The sequence below is a fragment of the Glandiceps talaboti genome, chromosome 5, assembly GCF_964340395.1.
Source record: "Glandiceps talaboti chromosome 5, keGlaTala1.1, whole genome shotgun sequence".
NCBI lineage: Eukaryota > Metazoa > Hemichordata > Enteropneusta > Spengelidae > Glandiceps > Glandiceps talaboti.
The window spans coordinates 4,100,410-4,124,731 of NC_135553.1; the positions used below are offsets into that span (position 1 = coordinate 4,100,410).

A 24,322-nucleotide genomic window follows, 5' to 3' on the forward strand; every position below is an offset into this window, starting at 1 on the left:
GGAGAGAGAGTGAGAGCGTTTTACCAACAAAAATGAGCTAGAGAGAGAGAGAGACAGACAGATATGAAAGCTAGAGAGAGAGGCATTGCAACTTGTATTTCTGTGAATTTTCACTGTCATCATTTGGTCTATTTTCCAGCGGTAAACCTGTGCTTAGGGCAACCATGCTTTAATGGAGGTACCTGTACAAATTACCAAACCTACTTCACTTGTGAATGTCCCCTTGGATGGATTGGAACTCAATGCTCCATAGGTAAAAATTCAATTTTTATCACACACACACACACACACACACACACACACACACACACACACACGCACACACACACACACACACACTCCCCCCCCCCACACACACACAGTGTACATAATACTATTGTAACACATACTTATGCGCATGTGTTCTCGCGCAAACACAGTACGAAAGATACTTACTACACCGCTAAAAATGCACATGCATGTGACAAGAATGACCTACCACAGTCCTCTCAGATCAGGGCATGCCTAAGCCCAAGCCTTCAGTCCTGGCACATGCTTGTCACAGGTACATCCCAACAGGCCTTCCGACAGGCATCATGCCTACCACCGGTCTCACCCTCCAGATCTAGTAGACCTACCAAAGGCCTGAATCCACATATCAGCGTAGGTTCTGTCGGTCATGGCTGTACCAGGTCTGCCTAAGCCCTGTTGTAATTTTAATGGTGGTGTACTGACTGGTTGTCATGTTTGTCTTTCGTGTACAGAAGTAAATGCTTGCATACCAAACCCTTGTCAGAATGGCGCCACTTGTATAAATAATTTCAATTCGTACCAATGTACCTGTCCTGATGGATGGCAGGGAACTAACTGTGATATAGGTAGGTTAAAGTTTTGCTGATTCAAAACTTCGTTCACAGACCAACTCCACGTCACAGTTTTGACCTTTTGGATCATCAAGAGGAATCGACATTTTTTCTTCACAGTACTGACAATCATACATCTTTTGCCACATTTAACATGTATATGTCTAACAGGTGAGATAACCAAAGAACACCATGTAATCCATTAACCTCTTTAATCATGTATCCATGAATCCTGTTCCAGATAACCATATAGGCACCAGTACAATCCTATTACTGTTATGTAGCTATGACACTTTCTTTGATACATATTAATGACATAATACCATGTATTCCTCATGTAACACAACTATTTATGACCATTCTCTCTCATTGAGGCTACACATCTACTTGGCTTAAATTCACATTTTTACTTTGTAGTCACCGGTTGGAACACGTCATGTTGCAATTCTAATCTTCATTTTGCGAACTCATCACAAGCAAACATCTGTCGCGACTAACCATCGTGTGGCATTTAAGAGCAATTAGTTCTTTTGCTTTGTAAGATAATATGTCATCACACTTATCTATCTGTTGTAATATAGAGGTAACAATATAAAGCTTCTCTACTAACAATAATTATGTATATCTTATTCTTATCTTATCTCCATTCATATTCATGTAGAAACCGATCCCTGTATAAGTAGCCCCTGTCAAAATGGAGGAAACTGCAGGAACTTTCGACTTTACTACTATTGTGAATGTTCCCTTGGCTGGGCAGGAACAAATTGCGAGCAAGGTTTAAACACCTAAATATCTCAGTTATTTACTATCATTTCAATTTCCTGCATGAAATATCCATATATTAGCTCGCACATTCCAAATTATTTATGTTTCAGCTGATATGCTACCATATTCTGTAGGCAATGCCCTGTCCAACTGGACGATGAAAACCTGATTTGCTCGCTTCTGGAATGGCCATCGGCAGTTCCGATGTCGAACTTAGTAGTACACTTTAATGGCATGCACTGCATGCACCGCAATTGTCTGCTCTGGACGTTGACATTTTTAAAACCTGTCTTTCTTCCATTACTTTATATTATTTTAAATGGGTATTCTAAACTTCTATTATACAGTTGTAAAGATTTTTAACTTTACACTTTGATCCTCTTCGATTCAACTGGCTCGATGTAACGTCCATGCCTCTTTTGCTGTCTGTAGAAGTGCACATTCATCGTACTCGTCAATTGGAAGCAGTTTGCATCAGTGGTATTTTCAGATCGGATTCATTTTTGTGAAATTTGAAAACAAAGAGAATGCATGATATCAAACTAGTTTTACCTGCTTGCCAAGAAAAGTGCTGCTTATCGGGAATGTTAGTTTGTATTGACCTGAAAGAATGAACATGATAAAATGTGTAATCCCTATTTTACTGATGGTATTTGTTTCGGATTTACACAGAAATAGATAGCTGTGATCCAAGCCCTTGTGAAAATGGAGGAACGTGTTTAAAACAAGTGTCTGGCTTCAGATGCATGTGCCCAGCGACTCACGTTGGACAGAGATGTGAATCATGTAAGCATATTTTACATTCATTTGTTAATTACGATACATCGACAGTCAATGACGGATTCTTTTCTGATGTCAGGTATGTATGTATGTATGTATGTATGTATGTATGTATGTATGTATGTATGTATGTATGTATGTGTACATGTGTGTGTGTATGTATGTATGTATGTATGTATGTATGTATGTATGTGTGTGTGTGTGTGTGTGTGTGTGTGTGTGTGTGTGTGTGTGTGTGTGCGTCGTACTAAACATACACATTTATAATAGTGGTTTAAGGGAATACAAACGAATAGTGTTGTGAATTTCACATGTTGTTTATTTGCCACACAGTAAAGGATGCGTGCTTTCCGAATTACTGTCAAAATGGTGCCACTTGTCAGAATCTGATTACCAGCTATGAATGTACCTGTGTAGCTGGGTGGACCGGTAGGAATTGTGAAGCAGGTAAGGATTACCAGCATGTCTTATGTTGGAGTACAAGTAAAAATTCTCCAATGTATGAACGGCATTTCTCAATACGTTCATACCCCAGTCGTATGACTGAAAACATTCATAGAGAATACTTATTTATCTGTAACTGATTAACGTACATGCTCTGACTGTTAATCCTCAAATAGATAGTACATTTTTGAGGACAGGTCTGTCACTCACTTTTGTAATCTTTGTATTCTGTCTTCTCTTCTTATGTCTCTTTGTGCCCCCCCTCTCTCTCTCTCTCTCTCTCTCTCTCTCTCTCTCTCTCTCTCTCTCTCTCTCTCTCTCTCTCTCTCTCTCTCTCTCTCTCTCTCTCTCTCTTTGTGTCTGCCCCAGTGTGTCATGTTCATCCATGTCCTCCACTCCACCAACCCGCCTTCTCTCTCTCCGTCTCCACCTTGCAATCTATGAGTCCATTTATCGACCATCCTTTCACCACGCCCTTAACTGTCGGTGTGTGCCTGCCTGTCTATCTGTTTGTTTGTCTGTCTGTCTGTCTGTCTGTCTGTCTGTCTGTCTGTCTGTCTGTCTGTCTGTCTGTCTGTCTGTCTGTCTGTCTGTCTGTTTGTCTGTCTGTCTGTTTTTCCTTACGACTCTCCTACTTGTAAATAAGAGAGATTTAATAGTTCATATTAAGTTGAACAGGGATGATGTTTGCTGCCTATGTGAAACCAATAATGTTTTTATTGTTATCTAATTTAGGTGTTAATCTATGTCAACCTGATAATCCGTGTATGAATGGAGCCACATGTATCAACTATCGTACTTACTACACCTGTAATTGTCCTGAAGGATTCGTAGGTCAAAACTGTGAAATTCGTAAGTATATGGCATTATTTCTGGAAATAATGTGTTGTTGTTTTTATAAACAACGGAAAAGTGTAACAATCAGTTTCGGACTTGGTACATCTGTCTGGAGTTTGAAAAAAAGAGCAACACGTTTATTGATAAAATGTTCCATCTGTTCCTTTATACACTGTATGTGTTACATTTCTCGTTTTGCATGATATAACGATGTATTACCTTGACATATATTCGTTGTTTGTGTATTCATTGAGTTCTATTTTCACATATTAGAGATTTGTTTATAACATACAATCGATTTTATATCATGTATATTATAATGCAGGATCACAATATTCAAATTATTCAGATCGATGACGTTACACATATCGTCCGATTGGTCATTTCATTACACCTATTTCTTTTCCACTTTACTTCGTACAGTGTTTCACTTTTTTATTTATCAATCCTGCTTCTTTTGTAGCTCTCAACGCGTGTGATCCTGATCCGTGTATCAACGGTTACTGCTCCAATCAGTTCACTTCATTCACGTGTATTTGTGACAGTGGATGGTCTGGCGACCGATGTGATATCAGTAAGTGTCCTTTCGAGTCTTCTTTCTATACATTGTTTGTCTTATTTCTGTACATTAAATTGTATAACAAGTCAAGGGAATTACCATTACATGACATTTGGAAGAAAATATTGGGAAGGACAAAAGTACTGTTTTAAAAATCTCTTTACTTTAAGGCGTCAACATACTTATTTTTTTGACAGTTTGCTTTATCATGCCCGGACCATGACATTTTTATGTACATACTAAACAAACAAACACACACACACACACACACACACACACACACACACACACACACACACAAACAAACAAACAAACAAACAAACGTGGTAGTACAATATAATTGGGATGAATCATAACTTAAATACTTAGAATCTAATTTCCTTTCTCGCATTAGACTTTAACGAGTGCTACAGTCTACCGTGTCAAAATGATGGTACGTGTGTGGATGGAGTAAACGGTTACACTTGTGTCTGTCGAGACGGTTTTACTGGAAAAAATTGTCAAATTGGTAAGTATAATAGCAGTTTTGTGAAAATCGGTATCCATAAAGTCATTATCGAAATACGTTGGAAAGAAAGAACGATCATCTGACCTAATATATCCATCCTTCAGACGTCTGTGTTAGCATTTTAAACTTATGGCAAAACATTAGAAGCATGAAACATGCATTTATGTATGTGAACCCAACAATCTAAAATCAATAAATCTTCATGTGAAAGATAGTTCGCCTTTTCACAGTTGAACTAGTTATGTACAAAATTATTAGTATCACAATTCCTGTGAAGTGTTTTCATATTATTGGTTCTCTAGTAATATCGCTACAAATGCAATAAAATTACAAATGTTTAATGAAAATACAATATATGATGTTCAAATTTTATAGTATCATTTGAAATCAAAATGAACTAATAAAATTACCACATCGTAGGCAGCCCCGGATACATCTTGAATAATAAGTACTTTAAATTTGTTTCCTCTACCAAGTTGACAACATATGCGATCCAAATCCTTGTCAAAATGATGGTATCTGCCAAAACCTCGGAAGTACTTATTTCTGTTATTGTCCTCCTGGTTGGACGGGATTCAACTGCGAAGATGGTAAGTATGTATTTAGTATCACAATAATCAATTAGTTGAAATAATGTTCCACAAACCTCTTCAGCAACCTAACAACCTAAGTAAAGGTCTTGTAAAATATGTTGTGAAACGAGAAATTTCATCGATGTACTGAGTTTAAGGAAGGCATGGGGTTATGTGAGTATGAACTAATAAATGAAAAGGCAGTATCCGTGGTATTGTTTCTTTAAATACGTCAACATTATTAGGAATTTGAACTTTTTTGTTTCTACATGGTATTATCATTTTTTTTGCAGAATTGAATGCCTGTGCTCCTCGTCCATGTTTGAATGGAGCGACGTGTTTAAATTCATACACATACTACACTTGTTCATGTGCACCTGGATGGACAGGATACGACTGTGATATAGGTAAGTTAAGTGGTTCTCATATTAAATCGATGTTCACACACACACATACACACACACACACACACACACACACACACACACACACACACACACACAATGCATAAATGCAACGTGTAGGTAATGCATTAGTTCAAGTCGTGATTTATGAGTCGTTATACGTGCATTTAAACCTACCAATATCATTTTCCATGAATCAAATTTTATTTTGAACTATATTAGGTATGAAATTAACAAGTACGAGTTTCCGAAAAATCTTTCGTCTGTTAAAACATTACCGACTTTTCGGTCTCACACAAGAGACCTTCATGGATGGACTATAAATAAAAAAAACAGCGCACTGTTAAAAGTACAGGACGTGCACTTGTCAGAGCATGTATGGTTCATTTTCGGAAACTTGTGCTTGTTTAATTTCATACCTACTAAAATACCCTTAAGTCCTATTTCCGAGTACAACCGCTGGTTATTCTTTAATATTGTAGTTGGACTTATACTAAATTCTTCGTTTACTTGTAAAAATAAAATACACCAATACATGGAAAAATGGTTTAGGGTATAATATGCAAATGTTTAAGGTGTGTATATATTTGCTCTGCAACTGTGTTCACGATATTCTGTAACATTCATTTCTCTTTCTACCAGCCGTTAATTTGTGCCAGCCAAATCCATGTTTCTACGGTGGAATATGTACAAATATATTTGTATCGTCATCATACGTGTGTTCCTGCACTGCGGGATGGACCGGCACAAATTGCGAAACAGGTGAGTAAACCCACACAGTTCTTGACGCCTTGACGCGAGATATATCTTTATTCAAATGTTGGTGTGGTTGTATTAAAAGTTGCTTTTGATAAATTGTAAACAACATCCGCTCATTTGCGCTATATTATGGAGTACTTTAAAGGAATATATCCGATATCTGTATTTACTCTTGAAAATTCTTATTCATATACACGTGTTATAAAGAAATTACATACATACAAACAAACGTCCGTTAGTTCAAATAGTTTCTACGTTGCGATGTGATCAACCTATCCAATATTCGATAAACCAAATGCCATTGTGTTTAGATGTGTACACTCAGTATATCATCATGCATTTTTTGAAATAAAATAAGCTCGAAGTTCAAGATTACAGCACATTTTGTGAAGTATAGCTCAAATTATATGACAGTTGCAAAACAAAAGAGCTTGACACACCCCTTGTATTTCATTTCCAGAGGTTAACACATGTGCCAGTCTACCCTGTCTAAACAATGGTGTCTGTCATAACTACCAGACTTCGTATGTGTGCCAGTGTCCGAATGACTGGACAGGAATAAACTGTGAAACAGGTATAATCGTTTATCACGTCATTTATATTGCATGGCGCCACTGTCATGGCGATAGCGATATAGAAGAGACAAGAGCAACTCTGAACGTGTTACTGTGAAATAAGGGAAATACGTTTACATCTGATGCCATATATGATTGATAGAGTTTGGTAAATGCATTTGAGCATTCCTTTGTAAAAGCAGTTCATATCCAATCCTTCTATCTTGGATGTCTGATGTAAACATTTACAGAGGGTTTATACTGCCTATCCCGGTGATGCATTTTCCTGAAACCGTTTATAAGAACAGTCTACTGAAACCTTCCAACTCGTAATTTGATTGACCCATTCTTAAAGAGGTAGTACATGATTAACCTTTATTCAAATTCTACTAGATTAACCACCTATGACGGGAGATGAACTCTCCCTGGAAACATTTGTTTATTATTTTCATCAAAAAACATTAATTAGAAGTTCACTCTATGATCCATCAAAATAATCACAAAGGGTTCAGGGTGTAATAGATATATCAAAGTGTATCTTTTCTGGTACCACACACATACACACACACACACACACACACACAGTCATATATATATATATATATATATATATATATATATATATATATATATATATATATATATATATATATTGAATACATACATACATACATACATACATACATACATACATACATACATACATACATACATACACATGAAGGATGACGTATATGGCTATACTGAATACAAATTTAAAGGCAAAGTTAATACGTTTGTTTTCGCAGGGAATATTGGGATTTTTTCCTGTACTTGAAGGGAGTACTCATCATTTTTCCAATTTGCTGATTATTTGTTTTCTATTTGTTATGGATTTAGCTCTCAACCCATGTACCTCCAACCCCTGTGAGAATTCAGCCGCATGTATAAACTTATTCACGTATTATAGATGTGAGTGTGCACCCGGATGGACAGGAACTAACTGTAATATTGGTAAGTACTTTTAGAAAACTATCGAAATCAGAATATCGGATATATTTACCATTCGTAATCCATGAATTGCGACCATGGGATGATTAGCACTATTATCGCCCATTTATGGAATTTGCAACATGCGACATTCTGCAATATGTAATATGAGTTGTATTATTTTCATTATTATAGCAATAAATTCATGTGTCAATCAACCATGTCAGAATGGAGGAAATTGTGAAAATCATCAAACCTACTTTTCGTGTACATGTGGACCCCAGTGGACAGGCTCTACATGTGAACTACGTAAGTAATTCTATTATACTGGTATAGTGAGAAAAGCTATAATATGACCTTTTAATGACCTTGAATGATGCGAAGTTTTGCGAATGGTGTTTTCTACAATTCTAATTCTTACAACACCCTGTCCAACATCTCGACACGTGAAAAAAGTATTCATGGAAATAATAGAATCTTGAATTGATATAAAATTGCCGTGTAATTCTGATACCTACGTACAATGTTACCTTAAAGCATTTATATGTTGCTGAAGTATATTAACCAATATTTATCCTCTGTCTGTCTGTCTGTCTGTCTGTCTGTCTGTCTGTCTGTCTGTCTGTCTGTCTGTCTGTCTCGCTCTCTCTCTCTTTCTATATCTTTCTCTCTCTCCACAGCTATAACGCCATGTAACAGTAATCCATGTATCAATGGGGGTACATGCCAAGACTTCCTGTATGACTATCAATGTACATGCCCACCTGCCTTTGCAGGCAAAAACTGTGAGATAGGTAAATAACATATTTTTCAAAAATTGATCAATCTACAGCACAGCAGGTCTTTGCATTTAGAAATGTGCACGTGTAATTATTTTTATCCTTCTGTCATCGTTTTCGAGGAGTAAACCTACCATCTAGCAAACATCGTGTTAGGTTAAGGCACAGTTTATTAAAATGAATCACTTGCAACTGATTCATCAGATCCGTAGTCTTTCGTATTTAACGAGACAAACAATGCAATTGACTATTTGAAATCGATAACACCGTCTGTTCTTGTTTTAAAGGATTGAATGCCTGTATACCAAACCAATGCATGAATGGTGGAACGTGTTTGAACAAATACACATATTTTGAATGCGAGTGCCCACCTGGATGGAGAGGCATGTACTGTGACGTTAGTAAGTATTTTTAAAACAATTCAATACATTCACAAGTTTTACACAGTGACTGTTATTGTATACATCGGAAGTTGTTTCTTTCTGGTTGCAAATGGTCTGAGACCCCAACTGTATTAATTACAGCATTAATCTGAAAAAAAACATTGTCTATTAATTTCCAGTTCAAGACACTTGTGTCAGTAACCCTTGTCAAAATGGTGGCACCTGTACCAATTATCAGACACGGTATGATTGTCGCTGTACACTTGGATTTACTGGTCCAAATTGTGAGTTTAACAGTGACGAATGTAGTAGTTACCCTTGTCAAAATGGAGGAACGTGTTCAGACTTGACTAACGGGTTTTTGTGTTCGTGTCCAATGAAATGGACTGGCCCCACCTGCCAAATAGGTAAGTATTTTTACGTTGACGTGCTACTTCTTGTAATGTTTCATCACAGGGAGCGACAAGCATGTCATTTATTTTGATAAGGTCACTTTATTCCTAAACAGCATACGATTGAATGTTTATTTCATATGATAATCCCTCAGTTAAGATACAAGATACAATATCAGTATAACTGATACCTTGATAATTACATGTATAAGAAGCAAAACATAGACATTGGAGAGATCTCCCTCCACTGTCTATTGTTAAAGATGTTTTTCATCTAGATAGACGATTTGGAAGAAGGACAAGAATGGACAAGGTGTCTTTATTCAGTCTATAAAGAAAGTGAATATTCAGTCAGAAAAAAAAACCATTACATTATTCTTGTCATATTCCATAAACCAGGGAAAGAAAGTGGAGAACAGAAAAAAACATTTTTATTTCATCACAAACAATTATCGATCTCATGCTCCCTGTTCCCTGTGGTTTCATGAATGTGTCACAGGTAATGTTTCTACTGAACTTAAATGAAACAGTTATTACAAGTCGACTAATAAGCTTATAGATTGAAGATCAAAATAAGATGATAAAACTTAATCATGAAATACAGTCATATAGCAGCAACATCTATCGTCAAATGTTTGGAATTTAAATCCCTGCTAGGCTTAAAAGTTAAAGTTGTCATATGGATGACAAATGGGTATTTATTTTGGTTATTGTACGTACGAATTGTTTCTTTTATTTTTGGCAATTTATTGAATTGCAAACAAAGACTTTGTATATGTTGTTTCACGTTCCTTTTTTGAGTATGAAAGTTGTTTTATGAATATAAATTCCAAAATAAATGCCCCCTTGTCATTTATATGACCACTTAAATATACCATAGACATGCGTTATAGCAAAATAAGAGGGCACATGTTGTCTTTAGCTCTACATAGATTTAACTAGCCTGGTACACTAATACTATTTTCTTTACCTCCGTTCAGAACGCAATCCATGTATTAGTGACCCGTGTACAAACGGTGGTCTTTGTGTAAATGAATATACATACTTCAGGTGCGACTGCCCTCCTGGATGGACAGGAACTACATGCAATATAGGTAAGCAATACCTACGATTGTAACCAACCAAATGATTAAATATAACGTAACACTTGCGATACGTCAAGATGGTTTGTACATGACACAGAATTATGCGGGTGTCAACTATTCTTAATCTAACATTACGTTTTAGAAAAAAATGCTACATTGATATATATATGTGTGTGTGTGTGTGTGTGTGTGTGTGTGTGTGTGTGTGTGTGTGTGTGTGTGTGTGTGTGTATGTGTGTGTGTATGTATGTATGTGTGTGTGTGTGTGCGTGTGTGTATGTATGTATATATGTATGTGTGTGTGTGTGTGTCTTATTTTGTTTTAAGATTAATGATTGCTTTACTGTTTAATTTAACATTAATGAATAAGATTCGATTTTTAGTGAATTTAAAGTGTTTTTGCAAATTAATTCTTGTGCCATACATTTTACTTGGCATTGTGATAGTTTTTAAAATTTGTTAAAGTCCTTCTTTGTTTTACCTTGGATATTAGGTTTTAACGGGTTTTAAGGTCGGACATTTTTACTGTTAACCCTTCATGATGCTTATTCTTTTTTTTAGTTAGGCTGTTGCATAATGCGCTGATAAGAATGTATTATTACTATTACCAAATAGATTATAACTACTATTACCAAATATATTATTTACAGAAGAAGTGGCAGCTGAATATAAATGTTACCAGTTATTTTCTAAATTCTAAAGTCAAAATGAAGTTAAAAATCGTTATAAAATCATCAAAATATGACGACGTGTGTTATAAATCACATATGATAGTTGATTTTCTAATAGTTTCAAAATGAATTGCAATACTTGCAGTACTTTGCGAAACGTTGACATATTTATAAAGTGTGTAATTTTCAAAACTTTCTTTTTTCTGATTTTGGAGAAACATTTAAGGTGGTGCACTGGTAGAACTAATGTTCCCCCTTTAAAATGATAATGACATTTCTGTGATAGCTATAATTTTTTGAAAATCGAACCAAATTTACCTAGTATGTGTATAAACTGTTTGCTTAGTTATTATGTGAATTTGAACTTATCTACCTATTATTCATGTGTCTATGTATCTATATAACCCTTCAGATGTGGATGAGTGTGCTAGTGCACCTTGCTTGAACGGCGGTCAATGCCGTAATCTCATAAACCAGTATGTGTGTACCTGTCAACAACAATGGACTGGCGTTAACTGTCAAACAGGTAGGTGTTCTTTTATGCCGTTATATTTATAGCCAATAGAAGGGAGATCGTCGAACGTCTGAATCGTAAGTCCGAACGGTTTTCATCACCCAAATATAAAAATTAAAAATAATTATATTTTTGCCAATCATGATAATTGTATGCATAGTATTGTATATGTTTGCACACATGTTATATTGTTAGACATGACTCAATGGCAAATCGTTAACTCTTGTTTGTATGATCCATGTGTTTTATGGTCCATTGCAATTCAGTTTGTACCTCAAACACTCATTAGAAATTCTACAACATATAGTTACAATGTCACATTTACCATCATCAAACTAACTGTCAATTGTATGTTCTTCCAGCTATCAATCCATGTGAAAGTGACCCGTGCAAAAATGGTGGCGAATGTACAAACAATTTATCGTTTTATATATGCCGATGTGCTCCTGGTTACACCGGAACAGAATGCGAAACAGGTGAGATTTGTAAATAAAATACAAGAAAAGGTTCAGTCAATGGTAAATGTGACGTGGTGTCTTGGGATTTCATCAGTGATTATCACCCAATACCATATGCAAGTTGATAGCAATAATCAATACAAGTGTACTAAGGTGGTAATGTCTCGTAGGACATTTCCTTTCATTTGACATTCTTTGCCAAGTGTTGTGTTTTGGGGTCTAGGTAAGAATTTTGTATCCGAGTATATGACCGTATTTTGGACACATTGAGTAGTATGGTGGTGTGTATTCTGGGCTGCGATCTTCGCAGTGAACAACTTGCTAGATAGAATACGGTTGTGATTGTTAGAATGAAATTAATACATTAATAAAACTCAACAAGCATCTTTACACAAACCAAAATCTGCATTCTGGCAATATCTCTGCAAAACTACATTTTGAAAGCACAGTATAGTATTGTGTATTACTGTAAATATTTGTTAATTCCTCTTGCTTTCACTTACCTTCAGATATCAACGAGTGTGCTACAAACCCATGTAGAAATGGTGGTGATTGTGTCGATATGGTGAATAGGTATATCTGTAACTGTCCTACAGATTTCAGAGGAGATAACTGCGAAATTAGTAAGTTTGGTTTTCTTGCTTTAATGTAGTAAATTATCCTTTTTGATAACAATATTAAAACGTATTTTTATAACCATAGTGTGTACGGCTTAAAAATACTTTAAAGAAAAATGATTTAAGCTTTGAAAGAAAGTTCATGAAGTATAAACAATCAGTTAATTGATATGGGAATTGGCGATGTGTGTAAAAGACGTCACTTAAAAGTTTCAATACAGTTACTACTCATGATTTCTGTACATTAGTGTTTTACATTTATACAGCCAATACGCATGTTTCAATTCAATTCAGTTCAATCCAATTTAATATAACTTTATAGTCTTCATTACTGTGTGATGGAGTTGCAGTTGAGTACCAGTAATCCGAGTTGAATATATATTTGAAAACAAATGATTAAACCGATTACTAAGTAGTTAGTGGCCAATTAGTATCACATGATAAGTAGTTAGTTGCCAACCAGTATCACATGATAAGTAGTTAGTTGCCAACCAGTATCACATGATAAGTAGTTAACTGCCAACCAGTATCACATGATAAGTAGTTAGTTGCCAACCAGTATCACATGATCAGTAGTTAGTGGCCAACCAGTATCACATGATCAGTAGTTAGTGGCCAACCAGTATCACATGATCACTAGTTAGTTGCCAACCAGTATCACATGATCAGTAGTTAGTTGCCAACCAGTATCACATGATCAGTAGTTAGTTGCCAACCAGTATCACATGATCAGTAGTTAGTTGCCAACCAGTATCACATGATAAGTAGTTAGTTGCCAACCAGTATCACATGATCAGTAGTTAGTGGCCAACCAGTATCACATGATCAGTAGTTAGTGGCCAACCAGTATCACATGATCAGTAGTTAGTGGCCAACCAGTATCACATGATCAGTAGTTAGTTGCCAACCAGTATCACATGATCAGTAGTTAGTTGCCAACCAGTATCACATGATCAGTAGTTAACTGCCAACCAGTATCACATGATAAGTAGTTAACTGCCAACCAGTATCACATGATAAGTAGTTAGTTGCCAACCAGTATCACATGATAAGTAGTTAACTGCCAACCAGTATCACATGATAAGTAGTTAGTTGCCAACCAGTATCACATGATAAGTAGTTAACTGCCAACCAGTATCACATGATAAGTAGTTAGTTGCCAACCAGTATCACATGATAAGTAGTTAACTGCCAACCAGTATCACATGATAAGTAGTTAACTGCCAACCAGTATCACATGATAAGTAGTTAGTTGCCAACCAGTATCACATGATAAGTAGTTAGTTGCCAACCAGTATCACATGATAAGTAGTTAGTGGCCAACCAGTATCACATGATCAGTAGTTAGTGGCCAACCAGTATCACATGATAAGTAGTTAGTTGCCAACCAGTATCACATGATAAGTAGTTAGTGGCCAACCAGTATCACATGATCAGTAGTTAGTGGCCAACCAGTATCACATGATCAGTAGTTAGTGGCCAACCAGTATCACATGATAAGTAGTTAGTGGCCAACCAGTATCACATGATAAGTAGTTAGTGGCCAACCAGTATCACATGATAAGTAGTTAGTGGCCAACCAGTATCACATGATCAGTAGTTAGTGGCCAACCAGTATCACATGATAAGTAGTTAGTTGCCAACCAGTATCACATGATCAGTAGTTAGTTGCCAACCAGTATCACATGATCAGTAGTTAGTTGCCAACCAGTATCACATGATCAGTAGTTAGTTGCCAACCAGTATCACATGATCAGTAGTTAACTGCCAACCAGTATCACATGATCAGTAGTTAGTTGCCAACCAGTATCACATGATCAGTAGTTAGTGGCCAACCAGTATAACATGATCAGTAGTTAGTTGCCAACCAGTATCACATGATAAGTAGTTAGTGGCCAACCAGTATCACATGATAAGTAGTTAGTTGCCAACCAGTATCACATGATCAGTAGTTAACTGCCAACCAGTATCACATGATCAGTAGTTAGTTGCCAACCAGTATCACATGATCAGTAGTTAACTGCCAACCAGTATCACATGATAAGTAGTTAGTTGCCAACCAGTATCACATGATAAGTAGTTAACTGCCAACCAGTATCACATGATCAGTAGTTAGTGGCCAACCAGTATCACATGATCAGTAGTTAGTGGCCAACCAGTATCACATGATCAGTAGTTAGTTGCCAACCAGTATCACATGATAAGTAGTTAACTGCCAACCAGTATCACATGATAAGTAGTTAGTTGCCAACCAGTATCACATGATAAGTAGTTAACTGCCAACCAGTATCACATGATAAGTAGTTAGTTGCCAACCAGTATCACATGATCAGTAGTTAGTGGCCAACCAGTATCACATGATCAGTAGTTAGTTGCCAACCAGTATCACATGATAAGTAGTTAGTGGCCAACCAGTATCACATGATCAGTAGTTAGTGGCCAACCAGTATCACATGATCAGTAGTTAGTGGCCAACCAGTATCACATGATAAGTAGTTAGTGGCCAACCAGTATCACATGATAAGTAGTTAGTGGCCAACCAGTATCACATGATCAGTAGTTAGTGGCCAACCAGTATCACATGATAAGTAGTTAGTTGCCAACCAGTATCACATGATAAGTAGTTAGTTGCCAACCAGTATCACATGATAAGTAGTTAGTGGCCAACCAGTATCACATGATAAGTAGTTAGTTGCCAACCAGTATCACATGATAAGTAGTTAACTGCCAACCAGTATCACATGATCAGTAGTTAGTTGCCAACCAGTATCACATGATAAGTAGTTAACTGCCAACCAGTATCACATGATCAGTAGTTAGTGGCCAACCAGTATCACATGATCAGTAGTTAGTGGCCAACCAGTATCACATGATCAGTAGTTAGTTGCCAACCAGTATCACATGATAAGTAGTTAGTGGCCAACCAGTATCACATGATAAGTAGTTAGTGGCCAACCAGTATCACATGATAAGTAGTTAGTGGCCAACCAGTATCACATGATAAGTAGTTAGTGGCCAACCAGTATCACATGATAAGTAGTTAGTTGCCAACCAGTATCACATGATCAGTAGTTAGTGGCCAACCAGTATCACATGATCAGTAGTTAGTGGCCAACCAGTATCACATGATAAGTAGTTAGTGGCCAACCAGTATCACATGATAAGTAGTTAACTGCCAACCAGTATCACATGATCAGTAGTTAGTGGCCAACCAGTATCACATGATCAGTAGTTAGTGGCCAACCAGTATCACATGATCAGTAGTTAACTGCCAACCAGTATCACATGATAAGTAGTTAGTTGCCAACCAGTATCACATGATCAGTAGTTAACTGCCAACCAGTATCACATGATCAGTAGTTAGTGGCCAACCAGTATCACATGATCAGTAGTTAGTGGCCAACCAGTATCACATGATAAGTAGTTAGTGGCCAACCAGTATCACATGATCAGTAGTTAGTGGCCAACCAGTATCACATGATCAGTAGTTAGTGGCCAACCAGTATCACATGATAAGTAGTTAGTTGCCAACCAGTATCACATGATAAGTAGTTAGTTGCCAACCAGTATCACATGATAAGTAGTTAGTTGCCAACCAGTATCACATGATCCCAAATTTGAAATCAGTATAGTTTGAGGTGTGTTGACAGACGATCCGAGATGTAACGATGGTCTGAGCACTAAGACTACTTTTACCACTTTTTCAGAAATCGGTTGTATTGCCAACTTCACAGTGTCTGCAGGAGACACGATAGAATTGCACACACCAAACTTTCCCTCAAATTACCAAGACAACGAATACTGCCAATGGATTATTGAAACAGACCCTGCATATGTGCTACATATCCGTTTTGAAGAGTTCGCTACAGAATTCCGCTACGACCTGGTGAAGGTTGGCAACGGAAATGATGTTGATAGATACGGCTCACAAATTCTTACATATTCCGGTATGGATATGCCAATTAACTTCAAAACTGCTGGAAATATTGCCTGGTTGACGTTCGCTTCAGATCATGAAAAGACAGAGAAGGGTTTCTCAGTTGCCCTGGAGTCAAATGCAATATATGATGGTGAGTGGTATGGTTGTAGGATATTAAGTGATTTTACATTTAGTGCTACCTAACACAGTTTACATACTGTTATGAGAACTTTCGATGATATCAAACATTGTAAAAGGTAATTTAAGTCTACATATGTTACAACGTAGCATATTAAAAGCTCAAACTTTAAAAAATGTCCAATATTCAATCAAGGAAATGCTTTTAGCGTTTTAGATTACATGTACATATTTTGATATATACTTGTTTAACAGTAAATCTAGAAGATTTTTTCAATGTTAAATACAATCATTTATGCAATTTTAACTACAGAAAAAGTCGCCCACAGATGTACATTTCTCAAATTCGGTATTCCAATTCATGATTTCACTTGTAATAAAATCAATTCCTGTTTTAGACTTGTTTTTGATATTTGCATTTGATAGACCAAGATGAGTGTGCTTCGTATCCTTGTACCAATGGTGGTACTTGTATCAATGGAATAGGGCAATATGCCTGTGCATGTACTGAAGAATATACTGGAAGAAACTGTGAAACAGTAATTGGTAAGATTTTATCTAATTGTGGTCCAATATAAACGTCATCTGGAGAGTCTGGTATCACGGCATTGTTTGTCATCAGTCGCAATAAGGATAGAGGGATGACCATGTGGGATCTTCTGGGAATGGCCCCAAAATCAGGGCTGTGTCTCTAAAGAAAAGTTAATGCTGCAGTGGTGGAGTGAGAGAGAGAGAGAGAGAGAGAGAGAGAGAGAGAGAGAGAGAGAGAGAGAGAGAGAGAGAGAGAGAGAGAGAGAGAGAGAGAGAGAGAGAGAGAGAGAGAGAGAGAGAGAGAGAGAGAGAGAGAGAGAGAGAGAGAGAGAGAGAGAGAGAGAGGGGGGGGAGGGAGGGAGAGAAGTGGATGAGGGAAACACTATAATACTTTGTATCATTTTTATTGCAGAAATTAACGACTGTGCCAGCCATCCATGTCCATTTGATACATTGTGCGTCGATCTTCATCACAACTATGCTTGCATCTGTCTACCTGGTGTAGAGGAGCCTTACTGCATGCGTGGTTAGTAGAATTTATATTGCCCTTCAATAAAAACAATACCACCTGATTATTAAGTCAGTACATTTTGAGGTAATGTGCAGTCCTCCATACATAGCAGACCTATCTTGTACAAACCACAAAAAATGAATTCATCGGACTCCATATCTCCATGCACAGAAAACAACTATATTTATTGTTCTGTTGTATAAGAATCCGTTTCCTGTATAGGCCTGCCTAGCTTCCTTGGTTTATTTTTTGTTCATCTTTGTTATAGGCACAAAACCATGTGATTTGGATCCATGTGGTAATGGAGGAACATGTGTCGACTCTGAGGACGGTACCTCGTATACCTGCACTTGCCAACCGGGTGTAACCGGACCTAACTGTTTTTATGGTACGTTATTCCCTTTCATCTTCGTCCCTGTCAGAATCTGTTTGAGAAAAAAAGAGGAGTTTGAGAAAAAAAGAGGAGTTCCAACAAGGTTTCTAGATGAAATGAAATAATTTCAGATGCTATTTGTCCACCACATATCAGAAAACATTGTGCTGAAAGGGCAGACAGTGATGTTACATTTAGAATATAATTCAGACCACCTTTACAGTATATTGAATTTGCCCAATTAATATGTTAGAAGGGAAAAGAAGATCCAAAATGATATATAAATAACATTGTACATATGTCATAGTTGTAATGTTTGCTAACGTTTGATCATGACAAATTATTCTTATGTCTGTCTCCTTTGTAATATGTCCATGTCTTTTGTTTTGTGATTTACCGTACATTATTCCTTTGCTGTGCTTCATGAATATTCGATTCGATTTCTATGCACATTCCATTATCAAGTCACCTGGACTCATCTTCTTAATATCTTTCAATCATCTCCCTCTTTCTGCATATCTTTCATAACACGATCTTTTCCTTATTATATAAGTATGCGCAACAAGCTAGTTAGTCAAAAGTGCAGACGTGGCCAATACGGCTACATGAGTGAATAGCTTCAGCTCGTATACTTTCAAGAGTTACAGAAATAAAGATACGTTCAAGTTGAAGTTCAAGTTCCGTGAATTATACAACCACCGTGACTCATAGAACGACTCTTGTGATATTCTACTCATGACCTTTGTAACTGTGTGTGATTTTGGTCAAACATGATAGTACAATATAAATTGTGAATATCACTTGTTTGAAATTGCCTACTTACTGAATGTCCCCGTTAATGAATCTTTCTTTTTACAGATGTGAGAGAATGTGACAGTAGTCCATGTCTGAATGGCGGGACGTGTGTGGATGGTAAAAACCGTTACACGTGTCATTGCCGTGATCATTTCTTTGGTGACAACTGTGAAGCATGTAAGTTTATAAAATGTATTTTCTGTGTTTTTACCCTCATTCCTATGACAAAATTACATTCATTTCATCAAAACTATTTCCTGAAAACATGTTCACTACTTCATGAAACAGTGGCATTTATTTTGTTTTGTACACGAGATACCATACTACTTTGATCACATTCATTCCTATTTACCCTGATATTGGACATATAGCATATGTAAAGATGGAATGACTGTCCCACGGCTGTATAAAATTTGATGTCCACAATTTTCTGACTTGTGTTATACCAACAAAAACCTGTTCTATTTTTTTTCAAGACACTGGTCCACTTGGCTGCAATTCGAATCCTTGTTACCACAATGCAGCGTGCGAAAACCAAGGTGGTAGTGAATTTACGTGTACATGCCCTTCTGGTTACATGGGAACATTATGTGACAATGGTACGTTGACGTAATGTTACAGGCATTTTTAGAAGAGTTTAACATTGCAATCAAGAGGCGTGGACAGGATGTGATCATGGAGTCGTACACCAATAATAACCCATTTGTGCCCATGTAGTCTAGTTTTACAGTATTGTTGTGGTCATACCTTCCTATCAATTCTGTACATGATTTTGTAGGAAATCTCAGTTGTACTATTTTAACGCAGTGTCGTGTTTTAACTGACCCTTCGTCACGTTTTTTTTTCTGTTTCCTCTGCAGATATAAATGAATGCGCATCCAACCCCTGCCGAAATGGCGGATTTTGTCGAGATATGCCCAACAAATATATGTGCATATGTGGTGAAGACATTGGTGGTGTCAACTGTGAAAAATGTAATGCTATATACATGTAGTATTAAAATGAAATAGTGCATTTTCACACATCGGGAGATTAACTGGGAACAAAACTTATTAGAGCTGTATAAGTGTTTATGTCACACAATTAGTATGTAAGCTTGTGTTGATCTTTGGTACACCACACTCAGATAGTGGTGGCGCTGTACGAATATCTGGACAGGAAGTAAGAGCGCCACCACTACTGAATTGTGTTATAACGCACCCGGAAGTAAGAGCGACACCACTGTTGGCTTGTGGTGATATGTCAGCTCATATGTAGATTCAAATACATGTATACATCATATAATCCTAAGCAACCGAAACATTCTGAAGTTACATAACAATCAATCATACTAATACATTGATGTAGTTGTCAAGGCATCCGGATCCGTTTTTATATAACCTTTTCAATTATCTTACAGCTGGTTGCGATGCTATTAACTGTCTGAATGATGGTGTGTGTGTTCTAAATACTCAAGGCAGAGCCATGTGTAATTGTCTTGCTGCCTATACGGGTGATAGATGTGAGAAAGGTAAGCAGTCTTATTACTCACATAAATATGTTGTTTTTGTTATCATTGTAATGCATATTTGAAGTTTTTTCTATTTGTTAGCAGTATTCTGTGAGTCACCTATATAACAATGATTGACTTACCAGAAATGGGTACTCGAAAATATACATACGCCAATCAACTACTAGAACAACAGAACTATAATGTTGCAGTGGTTTCCTACATTTGTGAATGGCCAATTATGATTTGTTGTTACACCTCAACGTTCTTACAAAAGCTCCTACTGGTCAGAATAGAATCACATGACCTTTAAAGACCGGCTTTGGCTGGCATCATCAAAAATAACTTTCCTCGCTGACATGTGTTATTGTGAAAAAGCCGTATTCGTAATATGTTTAAACATCAAGTTTTCAAAGAATTAAGGTCAATAGTTATACATATGTGACGTTTCACTAAATTAAAATGTGTCACATACTTATACCTTGCTTCACTGTCAGTGCTTGAAGTCAGTTTGTGTCATATTTCATATAGAAGCATATTTCAGGAAGTATAACCCGATGTTTTGCCGTAATATTTTCTCCCTACAGAGATTCCAGAAAACTGTCCACCTCAATTAAATTCATGCCGCAATGGTGCCTCCTGTATAAGATTGACAGATAAGTACGGTCAAGTCAGATCTTTATGTGTCTGTTTGCCTGGCTTTACTGGTGACAATTGTGAAACGGGTGAGTGTTTGTTAGTAGTCCACATGTCCATACGTGGACTGCTCATTGAGAAATATCTCATGTAATCTTACTTAGTTAAGTATGTAAGATATATTTTGATTCAGGTTTTAGTTTCCCAAAATGTTTGATAATGTCATTGGCATTTATTGTATAAAGTATGTGAAGTTCAATTTACATAACTAAGTGTTGCCCACTTGCAATTTATGCTAACTGGAATATAGTTCGTTCTTGTAACTTTACATGTTACAGTACTGGAAAGGTTTAATAAAAGGGTATTCCTTGGTCTTTTCCAACCATTTGTTTCAATTTTGACAATGCTAATCATATAAAAGATTGGTTTAGCAAAAACACCGAGTGCTTGCGCGCGTGCGGACTCTGAGACAACTCAGTATGACAATCACAAATTGAACGAGCGCTATCCGAATAGTTCTCTCAAGCACAGCATGAAAGTTAATTAACACTTATGGTATCAATAATGTCATAGGCTCTAGACGAGACCGTTCTTACAGTTGTGTATTTGTTTCGGAGACTATGCTGGGTGTAAAAAGGATAGGAGTTTGCCAAAAAATTCACTTTGAGAAGTGATATCCTATCATATCAGTTATTTCAAGTTTGGGACATAATTATTCTTAAAAATCTGATTGTCTATCAACAGATCTTAATAACTGTGAGTCAAAGACTGAGAACCCCTGTGGACATGGGATTTGTAAAGATTTCGAAGATAGTTATCGATGTGATTGTATACCAGGCTATACAGGAGCCAACTGTGAATCAGGTTAGTTGTATTTGTCTGTATTTTTTGTACATTTTTCAATTGTAGCATCAGAGGCCGTCATCCCTTGTGTCTTTTTTAGGTTTGTGTACAATATAGTTTGGTTATGTTTCCTGATCAGAGCTTTAGGTATGAAGTATGACGTCATCATCATGGTATCATTGTTACTGGTTCTCTGTCACATTCCTTTGATATATTCCATTCTAATACGCATGTAACCACCATCAACAGTTTTAAATGACATATGACACTTTAATGTTTTCCGATACATTTTCTTCTCTTTTTGTCAGAGATCAATGAATGTAATTCTAATCCATGTCGGAATGGAGGAACATGCAATAATCTAGTCAACCAATTCACTTGTACATGCCCTGAAGGCGCGTCAGGTGACGACTGTAGTGCAGGTAAGTGTGACGGTCAAATGTTTTTGTGCGACCCTCAGTAGACTATATATAGCTAATTTGTATTTCTTCAATTCGATTAATTATGAACGTTAATGAAAGCAGAGGCTTTCATTTGTACTCGAGTTCGATCTATGTGAGGTACCCATATCTAAGCGAATTTATGTGTTGGGGGAGAGAGGGGGGTCGCTGTAATGGTTTAGATGTGCAAAGTTCTTTCGTCATTATTCCTTGAAATGACATTACTGTTTGTTTAATTTTCAGTGCAAGAAGATGTACCATCTAACGTGCTACTAGAGCCTGTCTGGATCATCATTATTGTTGTTCTGGCAGTTTTGATACTCGTGTTTGGTATAATTTTGATATGTATGTATACATCGAGACGAAGACAGAAATAGACTTTACAATTCGCTAGGAATCTTTCTATAGTTTGAAACCTTTAACTATGCAAAGAATAATTCTGACAGTACATGTTGTATTTGTTTTCTGGAAAAGCAGATACGGTGTAGTGTACGACTTCAGGGTTAGACAAAGTTATTTTTTCTGTCCATAAAGGCTGTCTTTGATTTATAGAGATTGTTCAAAATATGGTAACCGATACAAATATCTACATATATGATTTGTAGACATATGTTTCCGTCAGTACTTTTGATTGAATACCCGACTCAACCATCCGTACGTTTATGATTTATATCTTCAATTGATGTTTTGATTGTCACAATGTGTGACTACACAGGTTCAATAATTCTCTAGGGAATAATTCCATGGTAAAACGACATCAACTGTTTACCAGTTCATCATAAGTCTTCACAACCCTCTTATTTTCATTAGTCTGTAAGGTACATCGTGATGGGGGAGGGGGGGGGCGCCTCACTCATTGGTCAACCTGTCTCGCCCAATACTCCTGTATAACAAAACCATTGTCGGAAAATATGCATATTTTTTTCTCAGCTTTGTAGTAATGTTCTTTTTTAGTGCTTCCATGGGATGCTTTGGTATCAATGTGTGTTTCAGTATACCTATATCCTCAATATCAGTGTTCTTTTTGTTCATAACAAATCATCTCTGTTGTCATCATGTATGATTTTCCTTTATGCCAGTATCTATGTACTCCGGTTCAGTTATTATCAATATACATTTAACATCTTTTGATGAAACAAATATTTTTTTTTACTATACCGTTCATTTATTTTTCCGATTTGCTTTAAAATATGGAATCACCTTGAAACTTCGATTAAAATTAATATAATTATTATCCAGGAATAGTACTAAATAAAAAAGTTCGATTTTGTATATGTGGTGTACTTGTACTTTTACTGTATAATGTAGAAACATGGTTAATTTGGTGTCAATATAAAGAGAGATTGCTAGTCAATTTTTTAAAATTACGATATATATATTATGATGTAATATTATTTGAATGAATTTGTAAACTAATAAAGATTTTTAAAACAAGGTGAACAATTTAACTGGTTGTCTCAATGACATTCATTACATCAGTATTTATGAGTCAGGTATCCTGTGGACAAAATAGCGCTCCCTCGATTATATATTTTTTCTATTATTGTTGATATCCGTCAACGACCATATTCGAAAAAAACGATAAGTTAGGAGTTATACATGTGCTCACTAGGTCAACAGACCCTTGCAAATGCGTGCGTGCGTGCGTCTGTCTGTGTGTCCGTAATACGCCATTTCTCATTTCTCAGACAACTTCCATTTGTACATCTTACACATTACATCGTAATATACGACAGAAATGTTATATCGGGTCTG

The 24,322-nt window shown here is 36.5% G+C and overlaps 1 protein-coding gene across 5 annotated transcripts in view; it reads left to right on the forward strand.

Moving 5' to 3' along the window:
* Nucleotides 1–24,003, forward strand: part of LOC144435083 (uncharacterized) — a 73,688-nt gene extending 49,685 nt beyond the window's left edge. For 4 of the 5 annotated variants that reach the window (XM_078123631.1, XM_078123633.1, XM_078123634.1 and 1 more), the window contains 33 exons: nucleotides 140–253; nucleotides 744–857; nucleotides 1,504–1,617; nucleotides 2,280–2,393; nucleotides 2,721–2,834; nucleotides 3,567–3,683; nucleotides 4,132–4,242; nucleotides 4,622–4,735; nucleotides 5,212–5,325; nucleotides 5,601–5,714; nucleotides 6,354–6,473; nucleotides 6,931–7,044; nucleotides 7,904–8,017; nucleotides 8,189–8,302; nucleotides 8,674–8,787; nucleotides 9,060–9,173; nucleotides 9,335–9,562; nucleotides 10,528–10,641; nucleotides 11,716–11,829; nucleotides 12,180–12,293; nucleotides 12,785–12,898; nucleotides 16,600–16,962; nucleotides 17,376–17,495; nucleotides 17,893–18,006; nucleotides 18,260–18,379; nucleotides 19,223–19,336; nucleotides 19,636–19,758; nucleotides 20,020–20,133; nucleotides 20,559–20,669; nucleotides 21,236–21,373; nucleotides 22,029–22,148; nucleotides 22,436–22,549; nucleotides 22,811–24,003. In XM_078123631.1, the coding sequence (XP_077979757.1) occupies nucleotides 140–253; nucleotides 744–857; nucleotides 1,504–1,617; nucleotides 2,280–2,393; nucleotides 2,721–2,834; nucleotides 3,567–3,683; nucleotides 4,132–4,242; nucleotides 4,622–4,735; nucleotides 5,212–5,325; nucleotides 5,601–5,714; nucleotides 6,354–6,473; nucleotides 6,931–7,044; nucleotides 7,904–8,017; nucleotides 8,189–8,302; nucleotides 8,674–8,787; nucleotides 9,060–9,173; nucleotides 9,335–9,562; nucleotides 10,528–10,641; nucleotides 11,716–11,829; nucleotides 12,180–12,293; nucleotides 12,785–12,898; nucleotides 16,600–16,962; nucleotides 17,376–17,495; nucleotides 17,893–18,006; nucleotides 18,260–18,379; nucleotides 19,223–19,336; nucleotides 19,636–19,758; nucleotides 20,020–20,133; nucleotides 20,559–20,669; nucleotides 21,236–21,373; nucleotides 22,029–22,148; nucleotides 22,436–22,549; nucleotides 22,811–22,944 (4,199 nt within the window). In that variant the 3' untranslated portion in view covers nucleotides 22,945–24,003. The remainder of the gene's footprint in view (nucleotides 1–139; nucleotides 254–743; nucleotides 858–1,503; nucleotides 1,618–2,279; nucleotides 2,394–2,720; nucleotides 2,835–3,566; nucleotides 3,684–4,131; nucleotides 4,243–4,621; nucleotides 4,736–5,211; nucleotides 5,326–5,600; nucleotides 5,715–6,353; nucleotides 6,474–6,930; nucleotides 7,045–7,903; nucleotides 8,018–8,188; nucleotides 8,303–8,673; nucleotides 8,788–9,059; nucleotides 9,174–9,334; nucleotides 9,563–10,527; nucleotides 10,642–11,715; nucleotides 11,830–12,179; nucleotides 12,294–12,784; nucleotides 12,899–16,599; nucleotides 16,963–17,375; nucleotides 17,496–17,892; nucleotides 18,007–18,259; nucleotides 18,380–19,222; nucleotides 19,337–19,635; nucleotides 19,759–20,019; nucleotides 20,134–20,558; nucleotides 20,670–21,235; nucleotides 21,374–22,028; nucleotides 22,149–22,435; nucleotides 22,550–22,810) is intronic. The other variant, XM_078123632.1, reaches the window with a different exon arrangement.
* The last annotated feature ends 319 nt before the right edge of the window (nucleotides 24,004–24,322 follow it).